Source organism: Acipenser ruthenus, chromosome 28 (genome assembly GCF_902713425.1).
Source record: "Acipenser ruthenus chromosome 28, fAciRut3.2 maternal haplotype, whole genome shotgun sequence".
NCBI lineage: Eukaryota > Metazoa > Chordata > Actinopteri > Acipenseriformes > Acipenseridae > Acipenser > Acipenser ruthenus.
The window spans coordinates 2,179,522-2,201,249 of NC_081216.1; the positions used below are offsets into that span (position 1 = coordinate 2,179,522).

Consider the following 21,728-nt stretch of genomic DNA (forward strand, 5'->3'; position numbering starts at 1 on the left):
CAGGAAGTCTACTGGAAGCCATTATAGTTGTACAGTAGTATTTCATGTTAGATTTTGAAATGTCACATTTTTCAATTTTTTTAAGCCCGTTTTTTGTTAAGTATATGGGGAAAACTACAAAGCGGTGTGCAATTCAATATGTTAACATAAGATTTAGATGGGCAAAATCCATTTATGCATCAGTGTAGGAAAGTATATATATATATATATATATATATATATATATATATATATATATATATATATATATATATATATATATATATTTTTTTTTTTAATTATTATTATTATTAACATTTTTATGTTTTCCTAAAATGCTCCCCCCCCTAGTAATTTAATGTATTTAAACTGAGCTTATAAGTGAATCCTGCTTCAGTTTCACTAACCCTCTGCTCCCATCTTTTTCCATTCTGGTTGCTGCGTTATGGCTTTGGTACGTTGTCACAATTGGAAATGAAAACAAAAAATAAACTGCACAAAACAACAAGGGGTCTGGCTTCGGGGGAAACAGAAATAGCCGTAAGAAAAAAAATAACAGTAAGGAAAAAAAAACAAAACCTTGAACCAGATAAATATATGACTTGTCTACACAGGGCAGGGAATTAACACTGGCGATGTTATCTTAATAACAGGTAGATGTCTGCAGCGCTTCAAAAAAGAAAAAAAAAAGAAAAAACTAAGCCGTCCTTGTCTCTGTCTCTCTCTCTCCCTCCCCCTCTCTCTCCCTCCCTCTCTCTCTCTCTTTTCATTCTTCCTTTGTAATTGGAGGGATCTGGTTCCTCCGCCTCTTGTTCTGACTCGAGTATTTTTGCAGCCCAACCCCTTACTGCTTACTTGATAAGCTGGATAGCTGAGGTCTGTCCAATCATTGTCTGAACTATCAATCACCGCTGACAGGCCCAGGCAACATAAAAAGGAGAGAGAGCAGCTCCCATTAAGATCAGCCCCCCCCCCCCCACCCCCCTGTGCTTTGTTTTCCTTTCAGGAGACAAAAACAGACTGACAAGATAGAGGCCTGGACATTAATCAAACCACTCTGTGGAACAACCTCTTCCTCGTGATAATAAATAAATTCCACTCCCCTCATTGGGCAGCGGGCCTAATTTGTCTCTCTCTCTCTCTCTCCCTCTCTTGCCTGTGCTGTTTCCCTCCCTCTCTCTCTCTCTCTCTCTCTCTCTCTCTGCTCGGTTTTTAAGGGTCCTCATCTGCTCTTTCGCTCAATTCCCCACAGCCCAGTGGAAAGCAGATGTTAGGCTGCAGAAAAGCGAGGCAAGGCCTAGGCTGAGGAGGCCCAGTAGGCCCAGGTTACCGTGACAACCGGCCTAGGCCTCCTGCTGTCAACGCAAGGCCTGTCTTCCTCGCTCATTGATTACCTCAATCTCTTCAGCACTTGCCATAAGGCCCACATTGAGATAGGGCTTCTAATGCGGTCCCAGAGGGGTAGGGGAGGGGGTTGTTTTCTGTCCTCATTTTACACACAACAACAACAAAATAAGAAAAGGAAAATTGGTGTCCTCAATAAAAACGAAAATAAAAAGGAAGAAACAACAAAAAAGGCTAAGGCAGCATGAAAACGGCTCTCAATGGACTACTTGGTTTCTTATTCAAAGGCGGTTAGGGAGGGAGGGGAAAGGTGGGATTTTGTTAAAAAGAGAAGCTCAATAAACCAGGTGGAAAAGCCGATTATTTTACAAAAACAAGCTCACTGCAAACTCGTAAAAAAAAAACAAAAAAACAACTCCCTGACATCATGCAGTCCTTTTTTTATTTTAAAAATTAAAAAGGCCTCAGAGAGACTTAAACTGTTGCCTCCGAAATTCACTCCCCGTGCAAAAAAAGCGGACACTCCAGTGTCTGCTGCTGTTTATAAAAGTCTAAACGACCAACGTTACTAAACGCAATTAATAAAAAAATGCTACTTTAGCTCAGATAAAGTACCAACCCCCGCCCCCCCCCCCCCCCCCCGCAACCCCCCATCCTGTCCAGTCCCAGCTCACCCCCCCGAACACAGCTTTCCAAATCCAATTTATGCATCTCGCTGTTACCGTTGCAAAAAAAATAAAAAGAGATCCAAATTAAAAATACATGTTGCGTGTAACGATGCCGCGATGTGCGATACAGCATTTTAGTTTTTGTGTGTTTGTGTGTGTGTTGCATACTGCTGTGTTGTGTGGCGAGGGAACGCGTGCTGTATTTTCCTTTCAAAGTTATTTGCCCAGCAGGACCGTATCGTTATAAATATGACATTAAATCTCAAAAAGGGGGTGGGGGCAATATATTTAATCTCAATTTACGGTGGTATAAATCTCCCGCTTCCCTGCTGTTTGGCTACGAAGAGGCCCGGTGTGAGCCACAGCTACTGCTGGTGACACCGCGCCCTCTCCACACGCAATCTGGCGGACAGATTCACCACTCGAGTACCGCTGCGATGTTTGCACGCTTTCTTTTTCTTCTTCGTGAATATATATCCTCAGAGCCAGAATTGCTTCCACAATGTTTAGAATTCACACCCTAGTCTTTTATTTCATGCATTATGCCTATATTTAATGTATTTGCATTTGTTTGTTTTTTTGTATTTAATGTACTATGCCCTGTATTTAATGTATTATTTTTTTCAGAATAAAACTTTATTCATGAGTTTAAAACATGGATTTCATCTGGAACATAAATAAATACAGATTATACGTCAAAATATGTGTTGATAGATAGTATTTAATGTGTTATGCGTTGTTCCTAACTGTCTTGTAAAGCGCTTTGTGATGGTGGTCCACTATGAAAGGCGTTATATAAAAAAAAAAAAAAAGATTGATTGATTGATAATATAAATATAAGTTTCTATAAACTACTATAAATTAGAATTAATACAGATTTAAAAATAGAAGTAAAAATGATGTCACAGTATATAGAACACCATTACATCATGTAAGAGTAAATCATGGATTTGAATGTAAACAATAACAAGTAGTTGTCATGCCGTCAAAAACCTATAAATACCTTCAATGTTTTGATTCAAACACAGGCTTCCTTGAGAAAGATATGTACAACATATCGAAACGTTGGGCACCTGGCTCTGCGCTAATATATATAGGCCTCTATATATATATATATATATATATATATATATATATATATATATATATATATATATATATATATATATACAATTTGAAAAAGGAAAACTGCTGTGTACCAAAAAGAATAATTGATTAAAAAAAAAATGATATCAGCCCTTCAGCTGGATGGAAAAAGCAGTTCTGTAAAACAAGCTGTTGGTATAAACAAGTTGTCTTATATATATATATATACTTAAAACAAAGGGTACAGAGAATTCAAAGAAAGCAAACAGCTCTCTATCCAAGGAGAATCAGGATCCAACAGGATACTCATCAAACACTAGAAATACTTCATTAAGAAGAAAAGTCATTAATAAACTGATAACTCGCTATTTTAATAATTAGCTACAACATTTCAGCTTCTGCCTTCTTCAGATAGCTGTTTCTACCGTGCGATCTGAAGAAGGTGGAAGCCGAAACGTTGTAGCTAATTGTTAAAATAGTGACTTTTCAATCTATTAATTACATTTCTTCATCATATATATAACAGAGTATCTATTTGAAATTGAATATCGTTTTCGTATCTTGCAGAGCGCATTTACAGACTTTGGTCGTACGAAGCAATGCATGCACACACACACTGACAAGCAGTAGTTTGTAATAGTTTTATTAATAACAAGAGACACGTGCTAAGGATCCCTCATTTTTTAAGTAATATGGGGTCCTGAATGTTAGCGCTTGAAAGAAAGGAAATTACAATGCATTTTTAATTTTTAAAATCTCACTCACTTCGATGATCTGACCTATAGGCATCTCTGTAAAATGAACAAAAATAATAATACATGCAGTACATCTGTGAAAAGAATGATACAGCAATATGTTTAAGAACATCTAACGTGTTTTGTTGTTGTTGTTGAATGTACAATCTGTGTGCACTCTATAATTAAATTCTGCACAAACGTGTTTTTTTTTTGTAGTTTTAATTGTTTAATTGTAAGTGTAGATGCCAAGGTCAGAATGCTACTGTGTGTGTGTGTATATATATATATATATATATATATATATATATATATATATATATATATATATATATAACCAAATGCAAAGGGTCAGAAGGGACGCTTCTTTATAAATTAGTTGATTTCAAGTTGACCCATGTTGCCGTCCGTTGCTTTAGAAAGAGCGTGTGCTGCAAGAATGGGCTCTTAATTGAAGCAAACGAAAAGGCAAGATGAAGGAATACAAATGATTGCTGCGTTATAAAAACTTGTGCGGCAGGGAGAGATCAGACTGCATTTTAGGAAAATATAAAAATGCACGTGAAATAAAAATTGAAAAGAAATGTGGACCAGTTTTATCTGGGCTCAACAGAATAATAATATATTTTTTTAATCGATGCTTTCCTACGTTGGTGCATAAATGGCTAAATGTCTTGCTAGTTTTATACTATTCAATATAATAGTCATTTTGATTCATATTTTCAAAGCGTTTAAGCCAGTTTTAAATAACTGCTTTTTTTTTTTTTAAAAGGGTACAAGATTTGATAAAACTAGTAACTAGCAATTTAAGCATTGCGATCTAGTTCTGAAGCGGTTCCTTTTTCAGTTTTGTATAATTTGCAAGGACTTTTTCTCCTTTCACAAAATAGAAGTTCATGAAAGACTGAAGTAAACGCTTTGAAAATATGACTCTTTTGTTTCTTACTACAATTTGCCTACTGTTTTAAAAGCAGACACAAAAAGGGGGTTTGATTAGAGACCACACTGAAAAAGTACTTTTATTATATATATATATATTTTTTTTTACGTCGTATTGTAATCAGCACGATTTCCTTTTTTCAGACCTGGAAAGAAAAAAAAAATCCACTCAATTAAACCCCTTTAGAAAACAATGTCTATGTCTGTGTTATTTATTTATTAATGTATTCTCGGTTTCTCTTTTAAATGTTTACCCTCCATATTTATGCACAGTATTTTTCCAATTTTTTCTTTTCCAATGGCTATACAGCCCTATGTATTTACTATAGTTTATTACTATCGTTATTAACATGCTTTAAGATAACTCGCTATTGTTTGCCATGCTTTCACTGTGCTTTATTACAATTTGCTGCCCTTTTACTGTGGGAAACTTTTATAAGGGCTAGTTTACCATGTTTTTTAATATGCTTTACCACACCTCTCTATGCTTTACAATGCTTCCCAATGCTTTACCATACCTCTCTGTGCTTTCCAATGCTTCCCTATGCTTTACCATACCTCTCTATGCTTTACAATGCTTCCCTATGCTTTACCATACCTCTCTGTGCTTTACAATGCTTCCCTATGCTTTACCATACCTCTCTGTGCTTTACAATGCTTGCCTATGCTTTACCATACCTCTCTGTGCTTTACAATGCTTCCCTATGCTTTACCAGACCTCTCTGTGCTTTACAATGTTTCCCTATGCTTTACCACACCTCTCTGTGCTTTACCATGCTTTTGCTGTGGTTTATTACACTTTGCTGTGCTTTTAATAGGGGACACTTTTATAAGGGTTGGGTGTGTTATTTCCTAGTCTTATTGAGAGTGTGTTGCCCCTGTTAACACAGACTGCAGGCGTGGGTTCAATGTTAATTGAGTGGTGCTTCTCCATACTGCAATCAAAACCACAACACTTCAATCATCAGACAGTCTTCCCAGTTAGGCTGTAACCTTTTCAATAAATAAATAGGACTGTTATTGGACAGAGGGGAGGCTGGGGAGTGGTTATGAAGAGATAAGCAATACTGTTCCAAACACCCCCTCTCCCTCTCTCTCTCTCTCTCTCTCTCTCTCTCTCTCTCTCTCTCTCTCTCTCTCTCTCTCTCTCTCTCTCTCTCTCTCTCTCTCTCTCTCTCTCTCTCTCTCTCTCTCTCTCTCTCTCTCTCTCTCTCTCTCTCTCTCTCTCTCTCTCTCTCTCTCTCTCACTCTCTCTGTGTCGTGCAGGTGGCCTGAAATCCAGTCTTCTGAAACCAAGTTCCAAGCCACAAAGTGCCTTCGTGTTCCCTCAGCTGTGGAAGAACCGAGTTTCTTATAGTTCTGTGTAGAAACCTTAGAATTCCTGGGCGTTCCGTGTAGAACCCAATGGCTTTCTCTGGAACCCTTGTTAAAATTCCACAAAGAGCCATTCTAATCATGCAAACTGAAGACCAGATGACAGCAGTTATATTAGCCCTAGTAAAAGTTCAAAGTGTAGTAAAGCATGGTGAATCGCTGGGAACTATGGTCTGGTAAATAAACTATTTGTTAAGTGCATGGCATGGGAAAAGCATGCTTACCATGCAAATGTGCCTTGGTGTACTTAGATAAGGGATGTAACTGGGTTAGTATGAAACCAAAGGATTTGTTATGGAAGACACTTGGGATTCCCATAATTATTATTTATTTTATTTCTTAGCAGACGCTGAGAAATAATGAGAAGCTTCAAATCAAACCAGTAACTGTGATGAATTAAAATTAGAGCGAGGGTTTATTATAAAGAAATGTGGGCTGCATTGTCTGCACTGTAGACATGAATAACTGTGACTCTTACCAAGCGAGTGTGGGCTAGCATATCAGATTTAAATTCACACACTGCTTTCCAATGCAATGTTTATCACATAATGAGATTGATTTAATGCGACTGTGTTGCTGTTATATTTTTTAATGCAGGTAGATTAATAGAGGGATAGAGGGTTATATTTTAATAACACAAAGACATGGGACGCTGGGTAATGGATGTATCCAGGAATTGATAATTGGTACTGCATAAGGAATAGATGTTCATTTCAGTGTAATTCAAAAGGAATTCAATAATAGCCCAAGTCGCTGTTATAAAACGAAAGACAATCCACTAAGTAATAAAACTCCAGGTTGATTTTGTTTCTCAGTTTTTGCAACACTGGCATGGAATTGTCTCCCCTTTCAAAAAAAAAAGGACTTCATTAAAGACAAAAGTTTTCATACGTATTTCAGTTACCTCCGATATTAAAAAAGTACTATTTAAACTCTCTCTCTCTCTCTCTCTCTCTCTCTCTCTCTCTCTCTCTCTCTCTCATAAATACATTGTTTTCTAATTGAATATATTTGAAGACGTCTCTCCCAGCCGTCCCCCTGGCCCTGTCTATCTTGCCATTGTGCAGATTGCTTGGGACGCTCCGGATCCATCAGCATCATAAAGGAAATTGACATTTCAGGGTCTGCAGGGGTCAGAGGCCACAGATGTGACCCCCAAAGGGGAAATCAAAGTAAATGAGTGGCATTGAGTCTTGCTTTGCATCTCCAGCACCTCCCTCCCACCACTGCCCTCTCTCTCTCTCTCTCTCTCTATTCCAGTGTATTTGCCGCCAACATCATGTTATTATAATAAATCTAGAATAAACTTCTGTTTTTCCAGTCTTAGTCACTTTGCTTTTTTAAATGTCCGTTTTAAGCATTTTTGTCAGGTTTTACAAATTCTGTGGTACTTCCTGGTAGTGTTTGTTACAGGAGGCAGTGTGGTCCAGTGGTTAAAGTCCAGGGCTTGTAACCAGAAGGTCACCAGTTCAAATCCCACCTCTGCCACTGACTGACTCACTGTGTGTGAACCTGAGCAAGTCACTTAACCTCCTTGTGAATGTCCTATTGTAAGTGACTCTGCATATAGTTCACAGCCTGCCTCTGTAAAGCACTTTGTGATAGTGGTCCACTATGAAAGGTGCTATATAAAGATATTATTGTTATTATTATTATTATGATAACCCCCTTGGTTTTGCACTGGCGTAACACCAAACATTGATCACACACTCCGAGCCTCCTATTGACGTCTCGGATTGCATTTGGCTAAAATCCGAATAAACCTTTGATTCCCTATAATTATTTTTAACCTTTCAGGTACTGTGTGATTATGAAGTGCCTCTTTCCACTGGTTACTGTTGTATCTGTGACTTTATTTTCTTTTTCTTTCTTTCTTTCTTTCTTTCTTTCTTTCTTTCTTTCATCACCAGAAAAACTACCTTTTGTTTGTGTTAAATGACATCTTCACTAAGAATATATATATATATATATATATATATATATATATATATATATATATATATATATATATTATAGGAATCTTTAATTTTTCCAGAATGTTTATAGGCATTCGAAAATATGACATTTTCTATCTTTCTGTCTCTCTTTGTTTGTCTGTTTGTTTCTTAAATGTTGATTAGAGCAAATGTTTCTTCGTCCCTGCTGCAATCTGGCTCAGTGTGAGTCTCAATTAACAAAAACATGGCTAAACAGAATAAACAGAAACGTTCCTTGCGGAAGTGAAGCCTTCGCGCAGGCGTGGCTGTTTGTCATTTCGTGGGCTTACAGAACGGCCCGTCATGCATTTTGTCTCGCTCTACCCGGGTCAAAGCGTGTCGACCCACATCCTGAGGTGGGTCGCTTAGACCCGGGTCAACCCGGGTATGGCTCAGGTACGTGGTTTCACACTGCGCGGGATTGTGAAACGGGTAGGAGTGCCAGTGTGAAAGGGGCTTGGACACCTTGTTAAGCAGAAACGAAAAGTTAATAAACAAAAAAAAAGTACTGCAGTCATCTCTTATAACCAGGAGTCTACTTAAATTGCTGAGAATTGACATAGTTTCCCTGGGTAGGTTATGGAATAAAATGAAGATTTCGCAAGACCTGTTTAAAAGTTAAATCAACCTCAGTAGATAATATTTCAGAGCACTATGAAAGCTTACAAATAGTGGTACTTGCTTCCTTACCACAAGGGAGTGCTCTGTCATTTCCTGAAGGCACGCATGCAGCGTCCCCCAGCAGTTGGCGTTCACTGTCTGTGTGGTGTGAAGACCTGCCAATACATTGAGACTGCACGTTCTGCATCCCCTGAATTGTTTGGAAGGGTAAGGCAAAGCTTTGCCAAAGTTATACAGATGTGAAAATCGATTAGAAACAGTCCCAAAACTGGGTTACCCTCGAGGGCATCTGGCATTCCTTAACATTAGGCCATACATGCAGCGCGTTGGTATTATTGCATGGTCAAAAGAAAGAAAACGTGTCTAATTTGAGTCTAAAATTCTAACTGCGTTTAAAAAGAAAGCAGCAGGTTGTTTGAAGCGAGGTGGCTGTGCTAGATCGTACATGTAGGACTGAACTTGGCTACAACCGACTGCGCTTATATTTACGTTTGTTTTCTGAAAGCTCTTGTTTGTTTTACGTGATGTTCAGCAGCCTCTGTAGTAGCCTTTCGTTTAACGTGTGATTCTGAAGCTAAATAGCGATCGGTCGTATTTGTTTCTAAAAAAAAATCAAAATGACTTTGGACTCAGGAAGGAGGCGTGGCGAGTTTGATGGGTAGTTTCAAATTGTCGAGATACAAGAGTTTGTATACCTGACGCGTGTAAGTTAAATAAACGTTTTTGAGATTTAAATACATTACAGGCACATTGCAAGATGTGCAAAGCAATCTACCTCCATCTGCATGTAAAGTTTCTTTGGAAAATGTATTGACACGATCCTCAGCCGAAATATACTTTTTTTGTGTGTTTTGTTTGTTTGTTTTGTCGTCAATTTATGTTATTTTTTATACCTCCAATGCTGAAAAGTGGATTTTCATTTAAATAACATAAATCTAAATAACAATGCAACACGGACTGATAGACTGATTAAAACATCGTTGTCATGTTATTTTTATTTATTTTATTTGTCATATCATTATTTTTTCTCTCTGCTCGTCCAGTGAAGTGTGCTCGCGCATGCCTAAACAATGCTTAAACAACTTCCGCTAAGAAAGCAGGTAAGCGCCCATTCAAATCTCGTACGTTATGCTGTTTTCGGTCTTTTACAAATGTTTTGAATTCACTTTATCATATTTTCCAGTCTTTTACATCATTGTTAATATAAAAAAAAAAAAAGTAGAATTAATGGTAAATGTACCATCAGATCGCAATTGATTGCACCTGTACCAAAATCTGACAGCGCATCACTTTCAACTTGACCTATCACTTTCTGACATTACACGGGTCACGTTTTGGTGCACGTACCACATTCTGACGATGTACCACTTTTCTAACACTACACCGGTATGCACTGGCCCCAAAGGAGGTGAATTTCACGATGAACCCTTTAAAAAAACAAAAAAGTAAGGTTTTCATTCATGATAAAACCCCAGACATTTTCAAATCTTGTTTATTAATTTTTTTTTTTTTAGCAGGTTAAACAGCAGTGTGGAACAGTGTGTCCAATTAAAACAGCAGGAGACTTTATCATACAATCAACATCAGAAGCAAAACTTCAAAGATCATACTGAAAGGAATCCACGGTAGCCACTAAGTAAGTTTTATTATTTTTTTTTATTAAAACAATCTTTACTTATTGATGCATTTTCCTGTGTTTATTAAAAAAAAAAAATAATAATTCCTTATACCTTAAATTGTTCAGTAGTGGGGTGACGGGATGAATACTCCCAAATACCCCCGTGAAATCTGGGGTAGAAACTGGATGCTAATGGCTCTGTATTTATATGTCAGTGATCATGAAAGCTGTGCGCTAGCCGAACCTGGAAGGATGCAGCGATGGTGTCTTGGTAGCGTGTGAGCTGGGTCAGTTGCCGTCTCTGCTCTCGATCAATCTCTGCTTTTGTGGCATCATTTATTACACGTGTCATTTTATTTTACATTTTGTAACTTGAAGTTAAATGTCAAGAGGGAAAATGTAATCCTGCCGTCAACCTTTTGAGAAATACACAAAATGTGCCCATATATATATTTATATATATATCCTAGATATTCCCTTTGCTTGTTCTCTTTAATACAGCAAGTCTACCCTGCGGTATGCCGGGCTGATATCAAGACACAGGTCTCTGGAGAATTCTTCCTTGACAGAGGTGCTCAGCTGTCCTTGATTTCAGGAGGCTGTGGTTTTCTTCTCAGCCTCTTGGCTTCGTTTTGCAGTTTCTGCCTGATGTAGCCTTTAATCTCGGCGTCAGTCTTTCCGGGGAAAAAATGCTGCACTGTTCCTGTAAACACATTTTTAAAATGAAAAAAAAAACAAAACATGAATTGCTGTATGCAGCATTAAAGCAAACATTTGGTAAAAAGCATGGAATACAGGTGTAGGGATGTTAGATATTGCTAGACCGCCCCCTCACCTAGACTATTGTGTCCACTATCAATAGATGTTAATGCACTTGAAAAGGTACACAAGAATTAGGCTGATCCCAGGATGGAATGAGCTAGGAGGGCAGGTTAACAAAAAAATGTCATTACTTCAGACTAGAAAAAAAAGAAGGGAAACTTGATTAAAGTCTTGAAAATCCTGAATGGTCTAGATAAAGTTAGCACAAACGTGACTAAATGGGATTAATTTGGAGGTCAATCTAGACCTCCAGATCACTGAAACAGAACCGTCATGCTTTCGCACGTGGGCCTGTGTGCTGGTGACCCACCAAGCTTGCTGCTCATTAGAAGTGATATGGGCTCACTTAATACGGTCTGGACCTCGTCTGCCGGGAGGGCTGGCTTGGGGCTTCCCTTTTTGTTGTAAACGATTCCGGAGATGGAGTGAGACGCCAGGCACTCCCTCTCGTACAGCCCTCGCAGGAGGTCATTGGTCAGTTTCTGAGCTGTCGCAGTGGTGTTGCAGTTGTCTAGAAGGTCCTGCGTTATATACTAAAAGAACATTTCGAAAGAAAGAAAGCGTTGGGATTTTCTTTGTTATATATATATAGATTTTTACTTTTCTTTCTACACAGCTGAAGATGGGCTTTTGTCCGAAACGTCCTGAAATCTATATTTTTTTCATCATTTAAACCTTTTGTGTATATCCCAATATATTGATTTTGCATTGTAACCCTGTACTGCCCTGTAACCAAATAAATATATATATAATATAATATATTCGCAAGAGGTGATTTAACAAGTAGTCTTCAAGAAGATTTCAAACAATCAAAACGCAGTAGCCTTATTTTCTTTAAACCCTCAAATAAACCTCAAATAAAAATTCAGATCCTCTGCCCGTACCTCAGGGAGAACGTACAGCCTTTTCCTCTGCGACTCTGGCTCTGTCAGAATCCCTTCTCTCGGAGAGGCCTGCTGGACCACTGCAGCGGCTGGAGTCGCGGCCGGAGTGAGTGCCTGCTGACCGCCCGTTTGAACACCCTGCATGTCGAGAGCAGCAGGCATGCTGTCGTCGCCGCTCGCCCAGGTTTGAGTTTTCTCGATCAGAGCCTCGATGTTTCGGGCTAGCTTCCCACAAGCTTTCAAAGAGACAGGTGGTAGAAATACGCTTAGGAAGTTAAAGAGGAACTTTTCAAAGTACGGGTCTGAATGAAACATCGCAATATCGCGTAACCAACCTTCCGAAACTGTTACGCGCTCAGTAGTCGAAGAGTTTTTTTTTTTTTTTGCGTTTCTTTTTTTTATCTTCTTTGATTTATTTTCTGTTTCAGTCTTTATAAGAGTTTAAAAGCAGCCCTGTGATTTTCAAACGTGTCTCTCTAAGTACAGCTGGTTCTCCCAGAGTGTAACCGTTAACCTGTCCCCACTGCAACACTCTGTCCTGATGTCAGAAACATTTCAGTTAGGAGTACCACATGGAACCAATGTGCTGTTTCTTGCAACCACTGGGGGCTTGCAGTGGGAGGGGGGCAGGTTATACTCTGTTGTATCAGCTGTACTTAGTCTAGGCATGTTTGAGAGCTTTCTTGAGGCCATAAGAGAGCTTTAAATGTCTATACAAAGCAAGTCTGAACAAGAATTGGAATACCTAGAGGGCACTTATGGGGCTATGTGTGTGTTTACCTGTGAGGCACCGTATTTGTTCTCTCAAACCCTCCATTTCCCTTTGCATGCACAGAACCATTGCGATTAGTTCGGATTTAGACCTTGAGAGCAGGTAATCAGATTCCTGTAAACAGCAAGAAAAGAAAAGAAAAGAAACAAAACGTGACCCAACTGCTTGTCGGCGTATTTCTTTATTTTAGTTTTTAAAAGGCGGCAGTGTATTTGTGAAAAGTCGCAGGTTACCTCTCTTGTGGAGTTGCAATCAGATACATTATCCATATTGTTTATTTCTAAATCGAATGCCTATGTACAAAATAAAAGAAACAGAAAAATAAAGATCATCATTAATATTTGGTATTTTAGGCAAAAAGTTCAAATGAAATACTTTTCCAGAGGGATACTCAAACATTCCACAGTGTTTTACTGACTCGAATTTCTTCAGGGAATTTGGGGGTCAAAATATGCAGCAAAGTGTGTTCCAGAGAATGACCCATTGGGGTCATCATTTATCTGAATGTTCCATGGGAAACACCTGCCAACCAAGCACCTACGAGCCATCGACTCAAACTATGCATTATAAAATACAAATTGAGGACTCTGTTTGCATACGAAATTACTCATGTCATGTAAGGGACTACCTGTTTACACCAAAGGATGTGCTACATGTGGCAAGTGTTTTAACAATAACAGTTCATATATAACAATAACATATATATATATATATATATATATATATATATATATATCTGTGTGTGTGTGTGTGTGTTTGTGTGTGTGTACAACAAGACACTTTCTGTCTCAAAAAACAAAACAATACTTAAAGTCTTAAACACAAGGTACCATACAATTACTACATTGAAAAACAACACACATTTTCCATTTACTGAAGGAAAAGCAGGGCCTACCACGAACACATTTAGGCTGAATAAAAACCAATTATTTTATCACAATAACGTGCTGCTACAGAATGCGCAAACAGAACCGTACAGCAAATACGTTATTTATTTATTTATTTTTAAACCACCAACCCAGGCTTTTTACTTTCTTTGTTTTGCAAAAAGAAAACAGAAAAAAAAAACCCTGTCAGTACAGACCCCCATTCTGGGCTTGTGGAGGCCGACGGCTGATGGTGAATTTCTGTCTGCTTTCCCCCTGGCAGCCTGCATTTTTTTCCTTCTCTTCAGCTGCAGCCCGTGCTGTAAAACAGTCAAGCCCTGTTTAATTGCAATCTGTCCTCGTGACACAATAAAAACGGCAAATTAAAAAATAAAAAAAGGGGTAGAAAACCTGACAACATTGCAATGGCGCTTACCTCTGTTCCTTCTTCTTCTCCTCCTTCTTCCTCGTCTTGTTGTTTTTCTTCTTCATTTCCAGGGTCGAGAACTCGTTTTGCCTTTGTTTTCCTCCTCATTCCTTTCCCATTATTTTTCTGCGCAGGAGAGCCGTCTGCCGTTGCTGCTGCTGCTGCTGCTGCTGCATATTGCACGGGTTATGCTCCAGACAAAGTCTGTGACCTTTACTGCTTCTGCTGTGGTAGTGACAGGCTCGTGAATGCGGTTCACAGAAGAGAGGGGAAAAGTGTATTTGTCTCGCTTTGCCCTACTTACAGCCCTGCAGAGCTGTGTGAAAGAAAGGCTCTTAAGCAGTTCCCAAGCTTTGAAATTAAAGAGAACGGACTATGAACAGCATACAATTCAGCACCTAGGATCGTAAAACGAGCTACGCTGCACAGAATCAGGCCGTAAAACAAAACAAAAAACAAAGAGAAAGAAAAAAAGGCAAGCAGCTTTACAGAGAGAGAAATACACTGTGTTCCTAGCCAAGCCGAAGAAAGACTTCAACAAAAACGAATAGTTCTAATGCGGATTGAAAAGCAGAAATAATGTAAAAAAACAAGAGTTTGTGAGAGGGAGATCTTTGGGGCCTGTTATGATGCAAACACAGCTTTTTCAGAACATTTTTAACAGAATCAAATGAATAAGAAACTACCCAAAATAGCTCCTTCCTTTCCTGCAGCTGCTATCGTTATGTGGATTTTAAAAAGTACCAAATAACAACAGAAAAAAAAAACATACCGATTCCGCTATTGTTTTTTTTGTTTTTTTTTCATGCTAACAAAACTGCATCATATGCAAACAAAGCAAACATCAGCTATCTTTATCACAGCGATACTTTGTAAATGCCGCTATAAGCACAGCGGCGCTGTAATTAGAATTGAATCCCTTTCGTTGCTAGTTTTGCCTCATCTGCAGTCATTTAATCTCTCTGACGAAAATGTAAAAAAAAATATATATATATATATATATATATATATATATATATATATATATATATATATTTATAGTTACCTGTGTGGTGTATATAAATAAATACACATGCACGCACACGCCCAGCTTTTTCCAAAAACAAAAAAGAGGTGCTGACCATAAGGCACTTTATATATTAATGTCTCTGCAGAGCTGAAAAATAATTAACAGCAGTCACAGAGACAAGGTCCGTCGCACAGCCGAAAATCTCTTCTTTCAGACTTGACCGCTAGTAATTATATGCAGATACCTCTTCCATTTTGCTTTAAAAACCTTTTATTATTTATTAAAACAAAACATGAAACAAGGCGTTCATCAGGTGTTGCAGCGATTGTCAATTAGAAACCAGCTTAATCATATATGATTGCTGTTATATATAATATATATGTACACACAGCTATACATTATATATATATATATATATATATATATATATATATATATATATATATACATATACATGTGCACACCCACACACATATTCAAAAATAAAATTCCTATAGTTTTATTCCTGTTGTCATTGTTTTCAAAGCCTTAGATTTCAAAGGGTCATAAGGAAAAAAAAAACTATTTGACGGTTGAGCGACCGTATTGATCTTTGTACTGTTGTGTAATCGTCATGCGATGAATAAAGTTTCTTTTGTGGGATGGTGGCAGGGAGGCAAATCTCTTTCTCTGCCCTTTGCTCCTGGGCCATGCATATTATCTTGCACATCGTTTTATGAGGTTTTATTCACTGTGTACGATTTCTGTTCACATTTTACACATTAGAGCAACATTTATGGTCCCCAGAAGAAAGGAATATAAAGGGTAGTGTGTTTTTTTTTGTAGTAAAAAGAAACATTTCAACATGAAGTATTTTTTGTTATATAGTTTGTTGTGCACTCATCAATGTTGGACTGCATCCACGTATCTGTATTTCCTTAAGATTGTTTGTAAAACCTTATAAACAAAATTTAGAGTGTCATTTTTTTTTCCTTTGTTAACATCCTGACAACTTTTTAGCTTCTAACTTTCTTCCTGCAGTGATTTAGAGGACAGATCTCAAACCCCAGTGCACTACAGCGGACATTTTGAAAAGAGCTTTGAAACAGACTTTAAAAGTGTAAAAAGCTGTCAGGATGTTAACAATGAAAAGAAAAATGACAGGTACGCTATTTAAACAGTCATAGCAACACATGGGGACGGGTAACGTTATATTTTTCAGAACCTGCTACTTATTTTTTAACTTTAGAGTGAGCCACGAATTAAAAACAAGACAGACAGACAGCTCGAACGAAGAGGAGTGCAGATTTACAATGCACAGAATCATAACGAGAAACACACCTGAATGCAGTTTTGAAAATAGTTTCACGCTAAAATACATTTTATCATAATAATCACAACAATCACTGTATTTCGCTGGAATCCGTTTTTGGTTTTTTTTTGTCCCGGGGACATGATTTTTCAAATGTTACCTGCAGATAGATAGATAGTTAGATAGACAGATATATTTTAATTTTCATATTCAATATTTATTCAAAGTCGTTTACATACATGTTGCAAATGCAAAATATGATATCCATCCAGTATAAATAAAACAAAGTAACATCATCCTTATTGATTTAAAAAAAAAAAAAAAAAAGCTAACAAACATTGTTGGGATAACACAGACTATACAGTGTAACACCAAAGTATAGAATAAAACACAGATAGATAGAAATGGTTAGGTATATGAAAAAAAGAGATGGGGGCTGTGAAGCTGAATGGGTTTTAATTGACCAGAAGGGACTGCACTCCTCACCTTTGACCCCGCTGTCTCCCAGGGAGCCCTGTAAATTTTTTTTTTCTTTGTTGATTAACAGGGCTGGCTCCCAGGCATGTCTGGAAAGCAGGAACCATGGGGAATACAGATATCAATGCTCCACTGCTGAGACACTGCGCCTACCCCCTCCCCCTCTCCCCCTGTCCCAGCCCCCCTGCCTCCCAGCCTCCCAGCCTCCCATAGACTTTAACTGAGGATTTAAAAAAAAAAAAAATTAAGCTGTCTGTGTTTTCAACGTTGGGAGTTATCATTCCTGTGCTAATACAGCAGTCTGTTTTGTTTTAGTGGCATTATCTGCAGTTCTGAGTGGCGTTAGGTTTCCTAGCACTGTACAGAGGTTTGCAGTGTTGGGAAAGTTCTCTGTAATAAATTAGTCTTTCTAATAATGAGTTTTTGTTTTTTTTTAAGGAGAAAATGTGTTAATTTCGCAGGTCATCAACCAATCGTCTCAGCCGAGTTTAATCTGTGTTTCAAACGCTCTGGAGTTTTTCGCTTCTGCGTTTCCTAACATTAAAATGTGGGGCTGGCTTCTCGAAACTCCAAAACTTTGTTCAGAAGGTAAAAAAAAAAAAAAAAACACCCATTGTGATTCTAAAAGGCAACTTGACTCACAAGCCCTCACCCCCCACCCCCCACCCCCCAAAAAAATCTCTGGGTTTTTTATTTCTGGTTTGGAAACGTTATTGTGGGCAGGTTTCCTTTCTGAAAAAAAAAATTGAGAAACTGTCTCCACAAAGATAGTGACTCCTGAAAAAACGACATTGTGGGGACGTCCCCACTTTGAAAAACACCTTTTTAAGAACTAAATAGGCCTTCAAAAAAAAAAAGGGGGGCAAAATATTTAGTTTGTTGTCGACTTTCACCCTGTGTGGAGTTTTGTCTGACTGGAGTTAGAAAGAGTAAATAGAAATATAGTGAGAGTCAATGAGAAGCCCCCACAAACATAGGAATGCAAACGTGTGTGTGTGTGTGTGTGTGTGTGTGTGCGTGTGCGTGTGTCAAATGCATGATTTGGGAGTATGTTTACTGGAAGGACCAAAAGGATGCCAAAGCTGTAAATGGAGAAGAATGATGTAACCACAGATTAGGTACAGAAATGCTGGTTCAGGAATCTCTGATTTAATTTCTAGCCCGGTGTAAAATAATGCAATATGGCCTTTCTGGAGTGGCTTTCTTGACAGGCATATTTTAAGTGCTGGTTACAGGCAGCTGCTCGTTAACTCTGGCAAACAGAAAGAAAAAAAAAACTGAATGGAGTTAAAAAAAAGAATTTCAGTGCCCTTAGTCAGGGAATTCCACAATCTGGGAGGATAAAGGCTTTTGTGCCTATTGATCCGAGCTTTGAAAGAGGAAGATTTTTAGAGTCAGCTGCTTCACAAATTAGCAGTGCTGGTATTTGTGTCAATCACAGTCTGCTGGCGTTTTTGTTCCTAGCTGTTTTTTTTTTTTTTAAATCTCTCTGCCTCTAAAAACATTTTGGGTTTGCCACATGAATTCAGCAACGTTCCTCTTTTCTGCTGTGTTTTGTAAAAGTTTGCTTTTATCACTGTGATGGGCTCAGTTCAATAAAGGATAAGAACTCTTAGAATTTCTCTTAGTTACAGAAAACAAAGATATAAGTTTTTTTTTTTTTTTTGGAATAAAAATTCGATTTTTTTTTTATGTTCCTGTCTTGGAGTTACACATTCTTATCATTTATTTCACCAAGCCCTGTGGGTTTTTTTTTATGGACTGTGTACTCTCTAATATAAACCCAGCTAACCCAAACTGACCAATAATCCCAACGATCCTGCTTTCATTGTGAAAGACAGGCTAATAGCAGCTATACAGCTGTTGTGTAAATCAGCTATAACTGTGTATTATTTTTTTTTCCCCAAAAAGTTTATTACTGATATTTTTTTGGATTAAATATAAGTCGGGAGAGCATTAACAACATAAAACAAAAATTTGACATTTTATGATCCAATCAGAATTGGGGATTGACATTTTAGAGACACGAGGAACTGTTCTGATTGTGTATCTGCTTTTGTTTGAAGCCAGTTTAATTGACTAACAGACAGTGACTTCATTTGAAGTCATTTGCTGAAAAGTTCATTTTAACAGAATACTGCCCGTTGCAATTGTGATCAATGGTGTGCTGGAATTGATTAAAAGGGAATCGGAATTGAAAAACAGAATCTTGATCATCACCCTGGTTAGAACCTTGCAGTAAAAACAGCCAATTTTGTATTACGCCCTTGCTGGTATTAAAATCTACTTCTTCTCAAACCCAAATGGAGCGCTACACCTTTAAGATGCACTGTAAATGCTCCCACATGTTTAATAATAAATGCAATCAGTTCCAAAACCTCAGAAAGATAAATGGTTCTTTTTTGTTTTTCTTTCGCTCGTAACCTCCAAAACAAATCATGAAATTATCATTTATTTATATTACTTGTCAGAGGAGAGATTGATCGCAGTCAAGTGATTATACACAATTATTTTAATTAGCATGTTTGCTTTTTAAAGCTCCATGTGGCTGGTTTTAATTAAACACAGCGAGCCATGTTATACATCTCAGATGTAGGTTGTTATTTATGTATTTATTTATTTTATTTTATTTTTTGCTAACATGTTCAAGTGCATTATTAAGCAGGGATGTCAGAATGAAGGATTCTCTGGGCTCGTTCTGGTTGCGCTTGGATTCGTTTGCAGGTTTTTTTTTTCTTTTTCTTTTTTACCTTGCATTTGGAAAGTCTGGCAGAATCACGCAATTTAAATCTGCTAAAATGTACAGCCCTTGGTGGTAAATTATAAGGAAATCTGGCTAGAAAAGAAATAACATTTTGTTCATACAGTAAAACTTCTATTATCCAAAAAAAATTTTTTACATGACTTTACCCAATCAAGAAACCTCCTAAAAAAGCCTAATTCATCCCTTTACCTGTATATATATATATATATATATATATATATATATATATATATATATATATATAGATTGAGGGCTGGTTAGCCCCTTTGCTTTGCAAACAGGGCAGAAGAGCACAGCACACAACAGGACAGGTTGACAAGGGGCTGTTCGGATAACAGAGGTGTTCAGATAACAGAGGTGTTTGGATAATTGGGGTTCGGATAATCAAAGTTTTACACCACTCATTTATTTCCGTTGGTGTTTAAAGTACTGTAGTGAAACAAAAGTTTACAGAACAAATCAATTTTGTAGGATCGTCATCTTAGATATTGAGCTTACTTAATCTTCCAGAAATCAAATTGGCAATTATACCCCGTGGTTCATTGTCCTCATTTGAGGGCAGGCTATTTTGGAATTTTTTTGGGTATATTTTTAAACTGGCATCATCTACCTGTTATTTTATTTTTATTTTTTTGTTGCTATGATAGCTTTACTCACAGATGTTAAGTCTAAATGCAATGTATCAAATTGCACAAACACAGTTTCATTAAAACCATTCCGGCAATTAAACTCGTTGTTGTAAATATGAAATGAAAGCAAATAAGTTGTAAGCTTGTAAAGCCCCAGTGTTTCGGAGGACAACGGTTTCAGGAGACACCCTCCTCAGTTCTTTCAAGGGTCTGATCTTCAGACACGCCTTGCAATCAACAAATTAAGAGCCCTCACATCTTGTCGCTAAGCCTGGGTTTCATTTTTATTGACCCTCCCCCCACCTACCCCTGCTTTTCTTTACAGGCATCTAACGACCTCTAAAAATATTTACAAGCTCATAAAAACCCGAGACAGTCGTGGCCACTGGTGTTATTAATTAAAAGACTGCTTTTGCTGAGTACCACAAAGAATGGCACTGGTAGCATCGCACATCCTGTGCCTCCCATTGATCAGGGTTTGATTACGGAGTCGCTGTTGATCTCTGTTGTATTGTTATTTTATTGAGTGTGGTCTGCTTACGTCTCTCTTTGTATTAGTGCTGCAGTATTGAGATGCGCTGGCCCTGCCTGCAGGCACAAAGTGAATAAACTTAATAAAACACACAGGTGTGGGAGACAGGAAGGGAGGAGGTCAAATTCAATTTAAAAAGAATATAGTTAGGAAGAATATTTCCACAGGTAATCTCATTTGTAGCACCGTGTCATAATTCAACAAAACTACCGCAGCTTTGCAAACTTAGATTTAGCTCTTTACTGTGTAATTCTCATCGTCGATGCCAGCATCTCTGCTACGTAACGAACTGATGATGTCCTCTGTGCTACGCGGCAAAGTGATTTTGAAATCCAAAATGCTGAAAATGTACAAATTATTATTATTATTATCATCATCATTATTATTATTATTATTATTATTATTATTTATTAGCAGACGCCCTTACCCAGGGTGACTTACAGTTGTATACAAAAAATACATATCAAGAATTACAATACAATTAAGAGCAAGATACAAAATACAATGACTTCAGTCCTAATAAGAGCAAATACAAAACCCAGTATGATTTGATATCTGGGCAGTTCAAGAGCAGATAACAGTGTTGATAGTTACATCAGGGTTAGATATGAGTGCAGGTGAAATACAAAGTACTACTGATTGGGCTGAGTGCAGGATTAAATGCAGTAAAATAGGGAGCAGATAAGTTCAAGTTAAAGTGCATTAAAGGCAGAGTGCTATTGTTCAGAAGGGAAGAGTTGAGTTTTACAGGTGTTGTCTGAAGAGGTGAGTCTTGAGGAGGCGCCGGAAGGTGGTCAGGGACTGGGCAGTCCTGACATCCGTAGGAAGGTCATTCCACCACTGCAGGGCGAGGGTGGAGAAGGAGCGGGCTCTGGAGTCAGGGGAGTGTACAGGATGTAGAGTCAGTCTTCTAGTG

At 37.8% G+C, this 21,728-nt stretch overlaps 1 protein-coding gene across 3 annotated transcripts; it reads right to left on the minus strand.

The window, feature by feature from the left end:
* Positions 1-10,358: 10,358 nt before the first annotated feature.
* LOC117434828 (uncharacterized) lies at positions 10,359-14,852 on the minus strand. Of its 3 annotated transcripts, none has more exons than XM_034057494.3 (7): positions 14,120-14,852; positions 13,902-14,021; positions 13,051-13,110; positions 12,826-12,931; positions 12,046-12,281; positions 11,472-11,694; positions 10,359-11,042 (listed from the first exon to the last, which is right to left on the minus strand). In XM_034057494.3, the coding sequence occupies exons 1-7, from the start codon at positions 14,216-14,218 to the stop codon at positions 10,915-10,917; spliced, it is 972 nt and encodes a 323-aa protein (XP_033913385.1). In that variant the 5' UTR covers positions 14,219-14,852; the 3' UTR covers positions 10,359-10,914. The 3 variants fall into 3 exon arrangements, with proteins under 3 accessions (XP_033913385.1, XP_033913386.1, XP_033913387.1); XM_034057495.3 differs by having other exon boundaries at positions 13,902-14,003; positions 14,120-14,844; XM_034057496.3 differs by having other exon boundaries at positions 11,508-11,694; positions 14,120-14,840.
* Positions 14,853-21,728: the final 6,876 nt, after the last annotated feature.

What these genes read in the sequence shown, in the direction of transcription:
- LOC117434828 (XM_034057494.3), bottom strand. Translation starts at nt 14,218, where the DNA reads ATGAGGAGGAAAACAAAGGCAAAACGAGTTCTCGACCCTGGAAATGAA. An exon ending in GAGAAGAAGAAGGAACAGAG is followed by an intron (nt 14,022 to 14,119) that starts GTAAGCGCCATT and finishes GCAATTAAACAG; the next exon opens with GGCTTGACTGTTTTACAGCA. An exon ending in ATTGCAACTCCACAAGAGAG is followed by an intron (nt 12,932 to 13,050) that starts GTAACCTGCGAC and finishes TGCTGTTTACAG; the next exon opens with GAATCTGATTACCTGCTCTC.